Raw genomic sequence first — 15,845 nt, forward strand, 5'->3', positions numbered from 1 at the left:
GGGTTTAGACATCTCTCCTGGCTATAACGCAGAGTGTACAATACACAGGCTAGTCTCATGACCACGGCAGTCTGGAAGGGAAGAAAGTGGAGGGTGGGAATGTGTCAAGTGTATACATGAGACCACAGTGTATGAAGGAGCTCAAGGTGGACCTGACTCGACGTGGACCTCAACTATCAGATTTAAAGGCTACCATAAACTGATAATTAAATTCAGAGATGGACAAAGTAACTTCCTTACTTGAGTGAAAGAACAGACTGGTCAAATATTACAAGTAAAACTTGAAAAGAAAATTTTTTACTTAAATAAAAGTACAGAAGTAGGCTACTCAATTTACTACTTAAAGTGCTTAAAGATGCAGACCGGCGTTTTTACTCTTTGTCGCCATCTCTGTTCAAAATCTGCAATTGAAGTCATTCGCGGAATTATGAACTTTATGTGAGTTGTACTAAATTAAATTAAATATGAAACTAACTGAAACTTCAACTCACAACATGAGCTAAGAATGAACAATTTTAAGAACATTTATTAATTTAGATTAATGACAATATATACAGTTATAAATTGTATGGTCCGTAAATTTTTGATATATTTGAAGTCTTATATTCTCACAAAGGCTGCATTTATCCACAAAAAAAAAACAGTAATATTGTGAAATATAATTAAAATTTAAAATGACTGTTTTTATTTAAAATGTAATTTATTTTTATGATGGTAAAGCTGAATTTTCAGCAGCCATTACTCCGGTCTTCAGTGTCATATGGCCTTCAGAAATATGTATTCATAAATGTCTTTACTGTCACTTTTGATCAATTGAATGTATTCTTACTGAATAAAAGGATTCATTTATTTTAATTTCTTACTGACCTCAAACTTTCAAATATATATATATCATGATTAATCGTTTGACAGCCCAATAATATATATATATATATATATATATATATATATTGTGATTAATCGCATACAAAATAAATAATATATATATACACACACACACACACATGCTTGTGTATATTAAGAAATATTTTTTATAGTACATAATGTATACATATTTATATGTAATTTATATATACATTTAAATAGTTTATATATAAATAAAAAAAATTCTTGTGTTGTGTTTGTATTTACAAATAATTATTCACAGTGAACCCACAAATATTATGTAAACACAAACTTTTATTTGTATGCAATTAATCGGTTGACAGCCCTAATATTTTAATGTTCATTGTTAATTCATAATTATTCATAATATATTGACTATTGATTTATGTTAATGTATTAATCACACCAAACCCGTAGCACAGCCGTTAGGCACAGGTATGAGTCATGCAGCGTTTGGAAGACATCAGTCTGGAAATTTGGTACAGGATCTGCAACTTCCGGCTCCCACGAGATTCTGTTATCATTCACACATTCTGTTATCATTCACACATTTAATTAATTAGTTAATTGTTAATTAACTTTAGCGATTCCATAATAATTGAGATGAAAGTTGAATGATATGTCCCACCTGTAAAATCAGAATCAAACCATTAGAAGTAGACCACAACTGCAAAATTATTCATCAACAAGCATCCTGGTCATTTCCACATGTAGACCAGTGGCCAATTGGCAAAAGGAAGAAGATCCCACAGATGCATGTGGCGGTCTGAAGGATTTGCTTTACTTCCTCTTTCCCTCCTTTCCTTCCTTTATTCTCTCTCTCTGTCATGATTCAAGGTGTGCACATTCCACATTGTGTCCGGATTCCTGCCGCTGGAGCGAAGAGGAGGTTAAACAGATAAACGTGAATCCCAACGGAGATGATCACTGCATGCACATATTTGGACTCCCTTCTGGGCATCCTTATCCGCTTAGTTGGCATAGTTTACTCTAATATGTTCATTCATATGCATGATGCATGCATAATGATGGCTGCAGTGCAAACATCTTTCCGATGTACATTTTTTAAACGGTTTACTAAAAATACAAATGTTTCCGCAATCAGTCATTCGTGACCCCGCAGGTTAGGGCTGATGAAAGTCAATATGTGTACAGACAGGACTAGCTGTGGGACATCTGAGAAGAGGTCAATGGTCAAGGGTTAATTGTCTTTTAATATAGCAGCATGTCCTCATGTCTATTTCCACTTCTGAACTGTGACATCACTGCCTTGCTATGCCGAGGGTGCAAACAGTGTATCAATTGATTTTGCATTAAATTTAATAAAAAGCCGGCAGTTGTACTGTTGTCATATTGATCAGTCTTTGAGATTGTTTTCATGCGTACAAAAAAGATTAAAAGAATATGCTTTAGAATTTGCATGAACGCTATAGTTTAAATATGAATTAGCTGTGCATTTAATAGCCATTTAAACATATAAAACAACAAAATTTGCATGTAAAATATGTCAATTCACAATGCAGAATGATGCGCTAATACTACATTTGCTTTCTGATTTATTTTATTTGTGCCAAAAATTGGTGTGCACAATATTTTATATAGTGTATGAATTTTTATATTATTATCCATTTTCAGACAACTTAAGAATCTAAAAGAATATTAAAAATGCAATAAGAGCATTAACCCACTTCATTTTTATAGGATTATCAGATATTTCATATACTTTTTTTACCCTATTTACCTGAAGTGTTTCAAACCAGGCTTTACTCTTTAACCAGCTCAGCCACAGCAACAGCTCATATTAGCCAGCTATACTTTTACCCTTTTAGAAAACATATAGCTGCATAGTTTCATGTGGTTCTCCCTCGCTGTATTATGGGTTTGCTATGTGGGGAGAAATGTGCTGGTTACAATTTGTGAGACAATCAGCTGATTACTATTATTATATTATATATTAAGACCCTTGATCCTCACCTGACTATGGCTTTGTAAAATTTATCCATGATGTGGTTTATAATGGACTGTGGTACAGGAACAGTGACAATGTTACACACTCTTGGCTTACTTTGGCTATTCTCTGCTGTCTCAGACGGCGATATGTTTTTCCCGTTTAAGCCACCGTAGCTTCTTCGAAAGGGAGGGGTGAGGATGGGCTGAGCTATTAGTGCAACTCGCAAGCGAACCGCTAGATGTCGCTAAAAAATACACACTGCACCTTTAAAAAACAAAAAGAGGAAGTTATCATGGCTAAAACTCCAAACATTTGGTATGTCCTAATTTCGAAAAGCCCAGGATATCTGTTATTCTTATTTACTAACCATCATGTTGTTCCAAATGTATGTTATTTTTCTGAAAAACATAAAAAGATGAATTTGTATAGCCACACAGCTTGTTTCCTGACAACAACAGTTCTGTCAAGCTCTAAAAGGACAAAAAACACCACAAAAGTGCATAAGGCCACTTGTATTCATATCAATAAGAAAAATCTTGCCTTGCTACTAAATAATCTATAGTTTTCAAAACAAATATGTCACCAGGTTTGATGACTAACAATCTTGTTGTCACTGAAAAGTCTAATTTAACAAGAGTCATTTTGGATGTCTTGCCTCTGACATCATGTTACTTTTGACCCTTGAATAGCAGGACGCAAACTATGTCATTGTGATGATCTTTCAACAGATCAATTTCTCTAAAAGGAACAGTGCGACCAAATGTACTCATTTACTCTCCCTCATGTGGTTTCCGTAGTTTTTTTATTTTATTTTTTGCTCTCTCAGAAAAAAAAAATGGTACAAAAGCAGTCACTGGGATCGGTACCCTTTAAAAAGGTTATAATATATAGGCTTCCTTTGCACTCTTTAGGTACAAAGGTGTACCTTTTAAAAGGGTACTTTTTTTTCTGAGTGTGTGAACACAAAATTAGATTTTTTAATAACATCACATTGGCTTTGAGAAGACAATATTTCGGAGCTTGTTTTCCCCTCAGAATAAAAGAGTTTAAAATATAATTGCGACTAATGACTTAACTCAATTACGAGTTTACATTCAGAAAAAAAAAAAATCTGAATTTTGAGATTTAAAGGGATAGTTCACTTCCAAGACGTAAGTGTCTTTGTTTCCACAGTATTTTCATTTTTTATATTTTTCGATCAAACCGTTGTTGTCTATCAGTCATATAATGCAGGTATAGGGGATGATTTAATGACTCGTAAATGTAACACAAATGCACACATTCATGGCCTAAGACACGAAACGAGCGGTTTGTGTGAGAAACCGAACAGTATTTATATAGTTTTATATCTGATAGACAACGGTTTGACCGAAAATTTCAAAATTGAAAATACTGTGGAAACAAAGACACCCACATCTTGGATGCCCTTGAAATAAACTAAAACATATAAAAAAAAATTACAAAGTGAACTGGAGACCCAAGTTTGGATTGATGAAGACCCAATCTTTCCAAACACAGTGTTCTCTCACCATTCCTGATTTCAAACAGGCACTCACAGCGTTCTGCGTGGTCTTGTGGCTATCAGAGCAGAAATGAAAGCTGCTCTCCATATATAAATTGTGCATGCTTCCATTAGATCGAAATATCTGAAAAAAAAAAAAAAAAAAAACACCATACAAGTGGACAAGAGAGACGGATTTAAATACCAGGTGTAAACAGGTATGCCTATGTCTCCCTCGTCTACTTGTGATTTGATCGACCAAAACGTATCTTAATACAGAAGTAAACTACTACGGCCTACTACGAAAGGTAACGTGTGGCTGTAAACTGTGCTGTGCTCTTGCTCATTGCTGTAGCTGAGTCTGACCACATGACCCTGGTGCGGTCCCTGATGCCCTATAGTGCAGGACAGTAGTCTGGCTGTCCACAACAAAATCTGGCGAGGCAGCACAACTCAGCAGTCAGGGAGCATCTGACCCCAGCCAGTGGCATGTGACACGGGTTAGGTTTTCATTCATACCCTGAGCCCTGTAGAAAGGAAGCTGTTGTGCAATATGAGGAGGAGGGGAGAGAAGCCATCATTGATAGATGAAAAAGAGGAAGAAGGCATGACAGAAATGAACACCACATGACAGGAGGCCACCATACAGGGATTACAAGTCTCTCTCTCTCTCTCTCTCTCTCTCTAAAGTCTTTTTTTTACCATAGAGTTGCTATCTACCATCTATATGCTTTTTGGTGCACTCATCTATCTAATTGTGCTAAAATACACATGGTGTTAAAATGTTAAAACTCAACCTTGTGTTGTTCCAAACCTGTATGATACCTGTAATGCACACAATGCTCTTTTCCATTCAATCAATCGTTTTTCCACATTCCCAGCATTGTGATTGAAGTCATAGAGCTTTGGAACGACATGAAGATAGTAAATGAAGCAAGAATTTACATTTTTTAGATGAACTATACCCCATTTAATGGCTGCTCCACTGAAAGCTCGGCTGAAGATGAATCTGTGATTTAGAGCTTCTCACTCTCCTTTATTTGAAGATCCTCTATAACTCGGCACACAGCAAGATTTTGAGTGTGTCCTTTTGTTTCGAGTAGCTTAAGAGTAAGACTGTTGCCTAGCGACTACCCAGCATTACGGCGTTACAACACATACTTGTGGATAAGTGTGTGCGTGTTTTTGTGTGTTAAATCAGCTGAGAGCCTATTTTCCAGTGCAGGGGATATCCTAAGGGTTAATCTCTTGGGAAAACATCTTCCCTCTTAACACATTTATGGATGCCAGGCTACAGTAAAACACATCCCAAAGGGAAACATTGTTCCTAAAATGATCTTGAAGGTTTAGGCTGATGAAAGAAACACATTGAATTACATGCACACCCTGTAGCAGGTGCAGTCTGGATCAAGTATTGGCAGTAAACTCTGTGCATAAATATTTTATGGGCATTGTATTTTTACTGAACACAAACAGACAAACATAACTATTTCTAGTCTTTTTTTGTCTTATGCTCATCGAGACTGCACTATTTGATTAAATCTGTAAAATCAGTATAAAATACTTTTTAAAAAAAAATTTAATCTGTGTCACAAAATACTTCAGAAATCATTCAAATGCTGATTTGGTGCTTAAAAAAACACTATTGAAAATAGTTCTGCTTCAAGTGCAAGACTTTGGGGTATAAAGAGTTAAATGCAACGCTAAAGCATTGAAACACGAGAGCCGACGAGGAAGAGGAAAGCGAGAGAGGGCATGGGGGGAATTTCAGGGGACCCGCGGTGAATAGTCTCTGTCTTTCTCTGTTTCTCTCTTCTCAGCGCAGGCTTTCAGATGTTCAACTCCACATAAGTGACAGCTCTGTTCCCCAGCAGCCATTAAGAGCACCGCTGGACTGACACTGCCACGACTCCTATACGCCACCCGGCACAATGTGACCACAAAAGGGATCACTTTCATGGCACTTTCTTGGCGTTCAAACTACTTTGAAGACCCCATTTCCTTGGCAAAGCTGAATCAGCCTTGAAAAATGCAACACGGCTGAGTCATACTTCCTCCTGGATATGACAGTGCTTCCTCCACAAACTGACCCCCTTTAAAATGTTAAAGGGACGGAACATGGAAGAAGTGAGCAGCCAGGCAATGAGTCCACTCTGGTTTCAAACGTAAGATGAATAAACCTGGAAATAAAACACAGGCTCGTTCAAAATAAATGACTCAGAATGCATGTGATATGGTCTTGATTTGTCTGCTTATAGCCTGTTGTACATCATATACACTAACGTTCAAATGTTTGGGGTCAGATTGTTTTTAAATACTTGTATTTACAGCAAGAATGCGTTAAATTTATCAAAAGTGACAGTAAAGACTTTTCCATTGTTACAAAAATATATAAAGTTCAAATTTTCATGTTTTAAACTTTATTTTACTCTAAATAAGGGGGGGTATCCCATTTTCCACAATTAAACATGACACAAAATATCAATAAATAGGCCTACACGTACAACAATTGATAACACATTCATGTGTGATAGACAGTGCAAGGGGAATTCCACAGACTGATGGAAAACCTGTTGCACTTCTGCAAATACAGCGTCGAGATGAACTAAACAATCATGTAAGTGTCGTTTGAGTAATTAACTGTAATATAAAGCAAAGAAGGGAAAGTGCTGCCAACAAAACGTGTGTTGCACGAGTAAACAAACACAGTCCCCATACGCCTGACAAACACACACCCTGGTCAATCGGTACGTCATTTCTGCAGGTGTCCGAAACAGGATCTTTCCTCTCTGCTTTGTTGACACATAACAGCACAGCCATAAAAGACAACGGCAATCGTCAGATGATGACGCCGGCGTAGGGCATCAGCCACAGATGGATTGTCCCAATGATGTCATTACAAGCCCTCAAACCCGGACTGATTACTTAATAAATAAATAATGTAGAGAGAAAACATTTAGTTTTCCACTGACAAGAACCTTGAACTCCACTCACTAAAGCTTAAAAGTCATAAAGGAATTCTGCTCCAATTGATTCATCATGATCTCAGTGTAAAACTTTAAGCTTTCGTTTTCCTTGAACTCTAGAGACTCGAGGGGTATTCTAAACCGAGTGAACAAGAAATGACTGACTCATACAGGGAGCAATTAAGCGTTGTAGGAAGAGAGCGGACAAATATGGGCTCTCCTCTCACTCATTGAAGGCAGATCCGTCGAGAGCGTGTGGACCGGATCAGGAGCGGTTGAAACCACACTGGAGCCCACAGGGACCCTGAAGGTGTTCTGTTTGTGTGCCAGCATGGCCATGCTGATTCATTCACTATACCGCAACCCAAACCTTCCTACAAACCCCAGCATTTAACTCTTGGCTGCAACTGTCACCCTATCTGATTCCTCTTAGCTGAAGCAACAACCCAGACAGACATAACGGTTTTTAGATCTGTTCTAAACATAGCCTACTTATATTTAAAGTATGAATTTGAGTTGAAGTTGCTTTCAGACTGGGACAGTGTTTGTGCATTCACTAATTCATTTTGTCCTGCAGTCTTTATGAGGTTATAGTTTTCATATCCCAAATATTTCAAATCACTAATAGGTTTTTGCTTCTAGTGGTTATGTATCAACTAAATAGTTCAAATCCCTTTTTAAATTACAATATTTTTATGAATTCTGTCCTTCAAAATTACAACGACATCATAATTTACTTGGACTAAGAGACTGCACTCTGTTCGAGACAAGAATGTTTTTCTAAATGTCCGGTCGGGAAAGTTGTCTCAAATGTTATACTTTTTATCAATTGCATTAATATTTGTTGTACAAATAAAGGTTTGGGATTTCTGTGTATTATATTTCTGTTTCATTTTTGCTTTACTGTTAAGTTAGGCAACTTAACCCAGATAGTAGGATGAGGGATGTTATCACAAACGGTCTTTTTGTGTTTAATGAAATTAACTTTCCCCCCTGCGCAATAGCAGTGGAAAAGTTCAACAGAATACAGAAATGGACTTGCTTTCAGGGCATAGAGTAAAACGTGTGACAACTAGGCTAACCCTTTATTGCCCTCTGAATATGATTGCAACAGAAGCATAAATCTATCGAAGGTAGCCTAGCCTATATAGGAGAGTCAAAAAATCTGTAATGTATGGGGATGTCATAAACAAATCCATCTTTTACTTTTATGCTATAGCCAAACATTTTAAGTGTGAGCTGCTTGAAAGTTTTCTTTCATCCTGTTAACTGACTTCATCCATCAAAACTTCCTGCCGGTTTACTCATGAATTAGAAATGACACCTTAAAAAGTAATGCAACTACAAATAAATGAAGTTTAAGCTATACCTAGGTCTAGGCTATTTTACCACTTAGGCTATTATTTCAATGTAAAACATAACGCATCGTGCATGATTCTAATTATTGCTAAAAAATAGCCTACTTAAATTGCATAATCATGATGAATAGGCTACTAAGTTTTTAAAGCTCTCAGCGACAATTCGCATGTGGCTCCTTGTTTGTAGGCTGATACAGCTGTCTAAATTGTCTAAAATCAGTTGGAGTTGTGAACACCGCCATCGCGTGGTTTTTATGTCAAAAACCACAATACTTACTTTACAGTGCCTCAGACAAAGGCAAATAAATTTAGATACCTACTTATTCTTATTTTAGTTCCTACACAGATTTCAGCCTTTAATTCAGTTTGAACCACTCAACATCCATTTGCTTTTCGCTAAACGGAAGCCGCGATAGTGTTGATTGTCTCGAGCAGCCCAGAGAAAAGAAAGCCTAGAATTAGCCTAGGCTACAAAAAACTTGCAAGCATTGGTATACCTACTTCAAGAAATTAATATCTAGTCTATAGGCCATTCGTTATTTTGGCGGTAAATTACACTGATCTTATGCTCAAATGTGTTTCAAACCTCAATTCCTCTTCACATTGTTTTTTTCTATCATGCAAAATAAATGGCAGGCTACTTCGATCTCACTTCATAATACTAATAGCAAAGATTTATAACAATAGGCATACGTTTTGATTTATTATGTGCACTTACCTTAACCCTAACGGAAATATATCTGATGCCACACACATGAAAGATCATGAACACTAACGCTAGTGGTATTTGGGGGAATTTTGAGCTCAGGGCCATAATAACGAATAACGGACAAGTCCATTTCCGAAGTCACGGATCATTCTTTTGAAGAGGCTTATGCTAAATGCAGTGAAATTTACAAAAGTAGCACTATAGGCTAGCCTGATAAAATAATGAATCATTTGGTATACATTTTGTGATGCTGAATTCTAAGCAACCACATTTTGCAATAACAACTTGACTAAGTGACTATAGACTTTTGAAGAGAACAATTTACAATGGGTTTGTAGCTGAAAGATATAGGCTAATAACGCACTCGGCTAGATAGCCATAGTTTAATCTATAATTATCAGCAGTAATGATATCTAATCTAAGCTTTGCGTAGCCTACAAAATTGTCACTTTTTTTCTTATGAAAGTTATGTTTATTTGTATTGCAAGTGCAACCGTTTTATTTAGCAGCCTGATTTGGTTGAGTCATTTAGTCAATAAATTACGTTTCCGCTCGTTCCGAATACTGATGATTAATACACAGTGAGTCAGATGTGCAGTGGACTATTTATGCTCCCTATATAGAGTAGTCACGAGCTGTTCACTCTCAATTCAGCGCAGGTCACTGCTTTAGCTACTAGCCCTTCACTAGAATTTGCACCCTAAGTTCCCTAAAATCAGAGGGAAATAATTGATGTATAAGACTGAGAAGCAACTTGTAAGCCTATTGACATGAACTGTAAACTTGTCCCAAAAATCTGATTAATTGATTGGAATGTTGTAGACTACCACCTGGATCAACAAAATCCACGAACATGTTGCACTTGAAATCAGCTTCTGAGCTTTCTTCACTTCGAGGCGCAGTTTTATAAAACCTAGAAGTAATGTCGGGATGGTAACAGAAAGGTGGTTTGGACCGTTGCATAGTCTAGCTAAATGAACTGCAATGGACCGTCACTTAAATTAGCCTAATGAAAAGCATATTGAGTAGCCTACGCACAATTAGAAACAAATACCAAAAAGGGATAATGAATAACCTAAATCTACAGGCTATTATCTCTATTTTTCACAACCTCCATGTCTAATAGGCTAGGCTACATTATTTATTTCGATGTTAAACAATTTCACTACCATAGCCTACATTTTTTTTTTTTACATGATTAATCGTTGACACACAGACTTGAATAAGAGACTGTTAAATTTACTCCACTTCCCTTAATAATTGACCCCTGTTTTCCTGTGGTCGGATGAGTAGACCAAAGAAAACTTCCAGAAATTACTCCCACATATTGATATTTTCCTTTAATCTTAAATAATTTGTCCGTACAGCTGTGAATCAGCTCAAGTAAAAAAAAAAAAAGCATGTTTAACTATGACTCTGAATCATGCGCGTGACTAATGTGACAGGAATAATGTTTAATCTTCAGTCAAATGCAGTCTCAGGACTGACATCTATTGCCCGGTTTGTGTAACAGTTTGTCTGAAGAAAAGGTGCAATATCAGACAGCAACCGCACTCTATCAACAATTGGGGTAGGCTATTATTTCTTTTATAGCCTGTATGTGAAATAGTAGGCTATACACCACACATTATTCAAAGATAAACCTTTGCTCTGGTCACATAACATGTTTTATCTCATATGTTGTTGGTTGAAATAATTAAAATGGTGCTATAGTGCATTTGAAAGAAGTAGCCTAAAGCTATATTATTTCACGTGATGAAAGAATTGATGTGAATTCAAGTGTAATATTTTGTCTCAAATTATGATTCCTTTTCTAATGAGAAAAAACAAATAAAAAGTGCCGTAGACCTTAAATATTTGCTTGTCTTGAATTTATTCTAGATTAGACATGTCATGATGTTATGGTTCCTTGTCTGATGCAAGATGTAAACAACACTGGTCCAGAAACACTTCCTGTTTCAGTTTGTAACTGTTTTCTTTATTTTGCATGTTTTATATGTTCTGTTAGCTTTTGTGTAGTGTTAAAAAACTGAAACAGGAAGTGCTTCTGGACCAGTGTTGTTTACATCTTGCAACAACACACAGTTAAGCTTCAGTGTTTAAATAATATGAACATAAATTGTAAAAGATGTATCGCAAATTTTTTGACTTTATTATCCTATTTAAAAAGTTTTTAAAATTTTAAAAGCAAACTGTAAAATGTAAAATTGGATTTATCAAGTTATGCTGGAGGAATCAATAATATACACAAAATGAATTCAAATCGCCATTTCAGAAGAACTCCTTGAGTGAAACTTTGCATGTACAGCTTTGAAATTAGGCTGTGCAGGAGGAAACATTACCATGACGACAAGGGTTATCTTTGTTCTCCATGTGTTTCCTGTCTAAGTGAGGTGTTTGGTGCAGGGGATATAACAGATATACTACGGTTAACACTGAAGAGGTGCCAGATTATTGTTTAATGTGTTGGTGTGCTCATGTTAAGGCTGCAGGGGTTTTATACTGGGCTGCTGCCACTATGGTGCTGTGATTCTGGGGTTTATGATACTGTAATGGCAGCAGGGATATGGTCAGAGCTCTGGACATTGTACCTCATACTGGCACTTGGTAGTCCAAAACCCTCACCAGCACCACGGGAGAAATCCCATGACTTCAGAAGGATCCTCCTAGGTTTGGATAAATGCAATGCCTGCATAGGAACATCCATTTGCAAGAAGTTTTTCAAGGATGAAATAAGGTAAACTTAGATATTTCCTACTTATGCAAAGTTTCTGTCGAGTGATTTTTTTTTTTTTTTTTTAGATATTCATACTGCAATAGATTATTACAGGATCCAAATCTCCAGGGGCTTAGCCATTGTTTCAGAAGTGAGGAGGACAGAAGTGTCAAGTGTAATGCCATTTTTTCCTCTTTTTTCCTTATATCCTGCTTTTAATTGCCTTGAAAAGCACTCCTGAACATTGAACGATAACCACTTATTTATAGTCTGTAACATTTTCCTATATTGATTAGTTTATGCCCTACAAACCATTGTGCATTAAGTCATCATGGATTTTATTCAAGGTAAAAAAAAAAAATACAGAATAATATATTTTAAAGTTTCTATACTGTAATAAGGGCTGTCAATTAGAACTGCATTATTCATTTACTTTATTGTTATGAAAATACTAAGAGATGGCTTGAATATTGTCACAATCGTGTGTTTATTGTCTTCACATTTCATGAGGCAAAATTCTGTCTTTTTTTTTTCTCCTTTGACCATGTAAGGGATTTCCTGGAACGTCATAAGTGTCATGACTTCTATGAGTCGAGTTTTTGCCTATGGTTTTTGCGTGAGGACGCCCTCTATATCCAGTATGAATAAAACAGACATTAGTGTTTCGCGCGCCATAATGTTCACATCGCCTCAGTTTGGATAAGAAAATGGTCAGGCCTTAACTAGTCTCTTTGAATTTAAATCTAGATTTGATACGAAGAAAAAAAATGATACGTCTATGCTGTCCAAATACAGAAATGTCAAGATATTGAACTGAAGTAAAGATGTTCTGTTTATAACAATTTAGGCTACTTAACTTACATAAAACAAGTTGCATATTATCACTGATCTAATACAGGCCTCATATAGGCTACTATATTCAGGTACAAAACTCAGTCATTACAATTAAACATGCTTCGTCAACTATTTCTGCTTGTAGGCCTATATAAAAGTATTCTACTATTGGCAGCGGATGCACAAAAAAGGGCATTGATTGCATGCTATTCAAAAATAAAACAATAGAAATGGAAAGGGTACATTTTTCTACAACAAAATTGACTGCAAATGTGCAGCTTTTCAGTATCTAATCATTGATCTGAGTTGGCAGCATGAGCAGTGAAACCAAAAACAGGAAGCTAATGTGGACACTGATGATTTCACCGCAGGTCTGAAAGATGGCTGACTGCTCAGTCTAATCTCTCCTCAGCAGACGTGCGCTCGTATGAGGGAAACTATACAGACAGCACAGTGGGCTGGAGACCTGTGGTGCTATCCCAATTGATGTCTCCTCACCTGCACGAGATATCAGACAATAGCATTTGCACCTCATCAGGCAAAGGGAAATCCTGCAGCATTGAAGCCGTCCTCAGGGCCACTACACGCTTCCAAAGTTGGGTTCGCTCCAACATACTGCTTCCCAGCATGGTGAAGGTCTGCATTTGGTCTCTGTATTCTAATATATATAGCCCTATTTGAGGTCAGCATAGGATTTAACGGTCCGAAGAATTCAATTTCAAAGCAGCATCAATAGGAAGTGTTAATTTGACACTTTTTGACACCATTTTTTTTCCTCCATTGACAATATTTCTTAAAGAAAAGCTTTGGTGAGGAAGGATGAAGGTAAAAATGTACTTCTTCCTTTAGACACACTAATAGCCAGACTGTTTTACGGGTGTTTCTTCAACTTCAGGCACACTGTAAAAAAAAAAAAAAAAAAAAAAAAAAAAAAAAAAACAGTTGAATCTTTTATAACAATTGTTTAAACATGTTGTAACTTATTGATGATATTATTTTTTACAATGCACTTTTATGTTCCAGATTTCAACTTTATTCTTTATTTAGGTTCACATTTCTTGCTTTTTAATAACAACCAGTATGGCACAGCTCATACAAACCTGTGCTGCCATTTTACCTCTAAAAATTTTATTTTATGTTTTTAAACTGTGGTGTATGTTAATATATATGAAGACTTCAGATGCAACAGCCTCTAAGTCCCTCTTTTTCTTTAATATTAACATCTTTATCAGGCTTCTATCCTTTCTACCTCCAACATCTCCGAATGGGCTGAGGCAGGGATTTAGTGGGAGTTTAACCCATAGATATCATATTTAACCAATAGCACTGAAGTTACAGGAGTTTCTTCCCGTTGCTAAGCAACGGAACTAGGTCGAAAAGGTTATGCTGCCCTACAAAGCAAAAAGGCAGTAACTGCAGTTTTGGTAAAGCATTAATTATTACAATTTTCATGACATTCAAGCCAACCTTTGTTATATGACAAAACATCTTATCTTCAATGCATGTCGTTTTAGTGAAAAATGGTAGTCGTTTGTACAGTAACTGCAAAAAGCACTAGCAAAAGTCATTTTTCTCAGCTCTGCACTCTGCGTAGTTACTGCCTTTTTGCTTTGTAGGGCAGTATGGTTAACACGGTTAACGTGGTTTAACGTCGATGTAATACGTTGTTTTAGCGTACCTTTTGCTTAAACGAGGAGCTGGGGACGCCGGAAAAAAAGACGTTTTAAGGCCATTGCACACCGAGTCCGAAATTCGCATCCGAAATTTTCGCACGTTAAAAAAAAAATTCGACCTCACGTTATGTCAGTCACGCTTGCACACCGCCTCCGAAACTTTCGTCCGTCATAAAATTAATCGGATCGGGTTCGATTTTCTGCGTTTTTCGCATCCAGAGCCAGCATTGTGAGAGGTCTTTTGACAATTCAGGGCCGGGGGGAGCTCGTCCTCAAATCATTCATATGCGCCGTGCTTTCAGTTTCGGTTTTCAATTCGATCAAGTGTTTATGTTCTCTTCTCTATATTGGATTATGAAATTAATAAACCTCCCCTTTCAATCAGATTGAAATTTAGGATCGAATAAGGTGTGATTGAGCAGCCTATTCGATAACTAATGTATTATTTGGGCACAATACACAATAACAGCCTAGCTGTTCTGTCTGCCCAGCGCTTCCAACGGGCCGTGCGCGGGTGTGTGTTTGTCCGTGTGTGTGTGTGTGTGTGTCCATACCTGGTCCATTTCAGACACACTGCCAGTCTCCGTTCAGAATCGATTGGTTCACGGAAATTGGTGGTCTTGTTTTTAATATGTGGCTCCAGAATCGCTAGCAAAGCATCGAACTGTCCCACAGACATTCTGAGGTAAATTTTGAATCGCTCAGGATAAATTCGCAACTCCTTGATAAGGAACTCTCCTTCCTCTCGGCGCAATTTCAGGATTGGATGGACGTAATATTTTTCTTTCTTTCTTCCCTTTTCAATAAGAGAGAGGGCAAAAATCATCCTCACTGCTTGACGAATCCATTTGGTATTTTTGCGTTTTTTCCCGCAAAGGTTTAAGAAATACGCAACGGACTCGGTGTGCAAGGTTTCTATGCGTGACGAATTTTTAAGCTGACGAACACGAAAATACGCATACGAATATTTCGTGCTCGGTGTGCAATGGACTGTCGTTTTTTTTTCGGGTCGAAATTTTGAAGTTTGATATCTCAGCTCTGGAAGGGTCTAGATCATCCATTTTTGCACTCAGGTCAAAGTCTCACAGCCCTCTATCATAATCCAGAGTTTTGAGAAGATTGGAGAAACTTAATTTTTCGCCCAAAAATGAAAAAAAACAAAAGGGGTAACACTGTCGTTTTTTTTTCGGGTCGAAATTTTGAAGTTTGATATCTCAGCTCTGGAAGGGTCTAGATCATCCATTTTTGCACT

At 36.9% G+C, this 15,845-nt stretch overlaps 1 protein-coding gene and 1 long non-coding RNA gene across 2 annotated transcripts in view; both read left to right on the forward strand.

Moving 5' to 3' along the window:
- The window catches only part of LOC120483004 (uncharacterized), a 69,887-nt gene extending 61,335 nt beyond the window's left edge, over positions 1 to 8,552 (forward strand). The window contains exon 4 of the long non-coding RNA XR_005623522.2: positions 6,158 to 8,552. This is a non-coding gene — a long non-coding RNA (uncharacterized LOC120483004). The remainder of the gene's footprint in view (positions 1 to 6,157) is intronic.
- Positions 8,553 to 8,611: 59 nt separating this feature from the next.
- dipk2b (divergent protein kinase domain 2B) overlaps positions 8,612 to 15,845 on the forward strand; it is a 43,673-nt gene continuing 36,439 nt past the window's right edge. Inside the window, exons 1-2 of the mRNA XM_089133156.1 lie at positions 8,612 to 12,107; positions 13,292 to 13,556. Of these exons, the coding sequence (XP_088989282.1) occupies positions 11,848 to 12,107; positions 13,292 to 13,556 (525 nt within the window). The 5' untranslated portion in view covers positions 8,612 to 11,847. The remainder of the gene's footprint in view (positions 12,108 to 13,291; positions 13,557 to 15,845) is intronic.

The sequence above is a fragment of the Pimephales promelas genome, chromosome 7, assembly GCF_988280905.1.
Source record: "Pimephales promelas chromosome 7, fPimPro1.hap1.1, whole genome shotgun sequence".
In the NCBI taxonomy this organism is placed as follows: domain Eukaryota; kingdom Metazoa; phylum Chordata; class Actinopteri; order Cypriniformes; family Leuciscidae; genus Pimephales; species Pimephales promelas.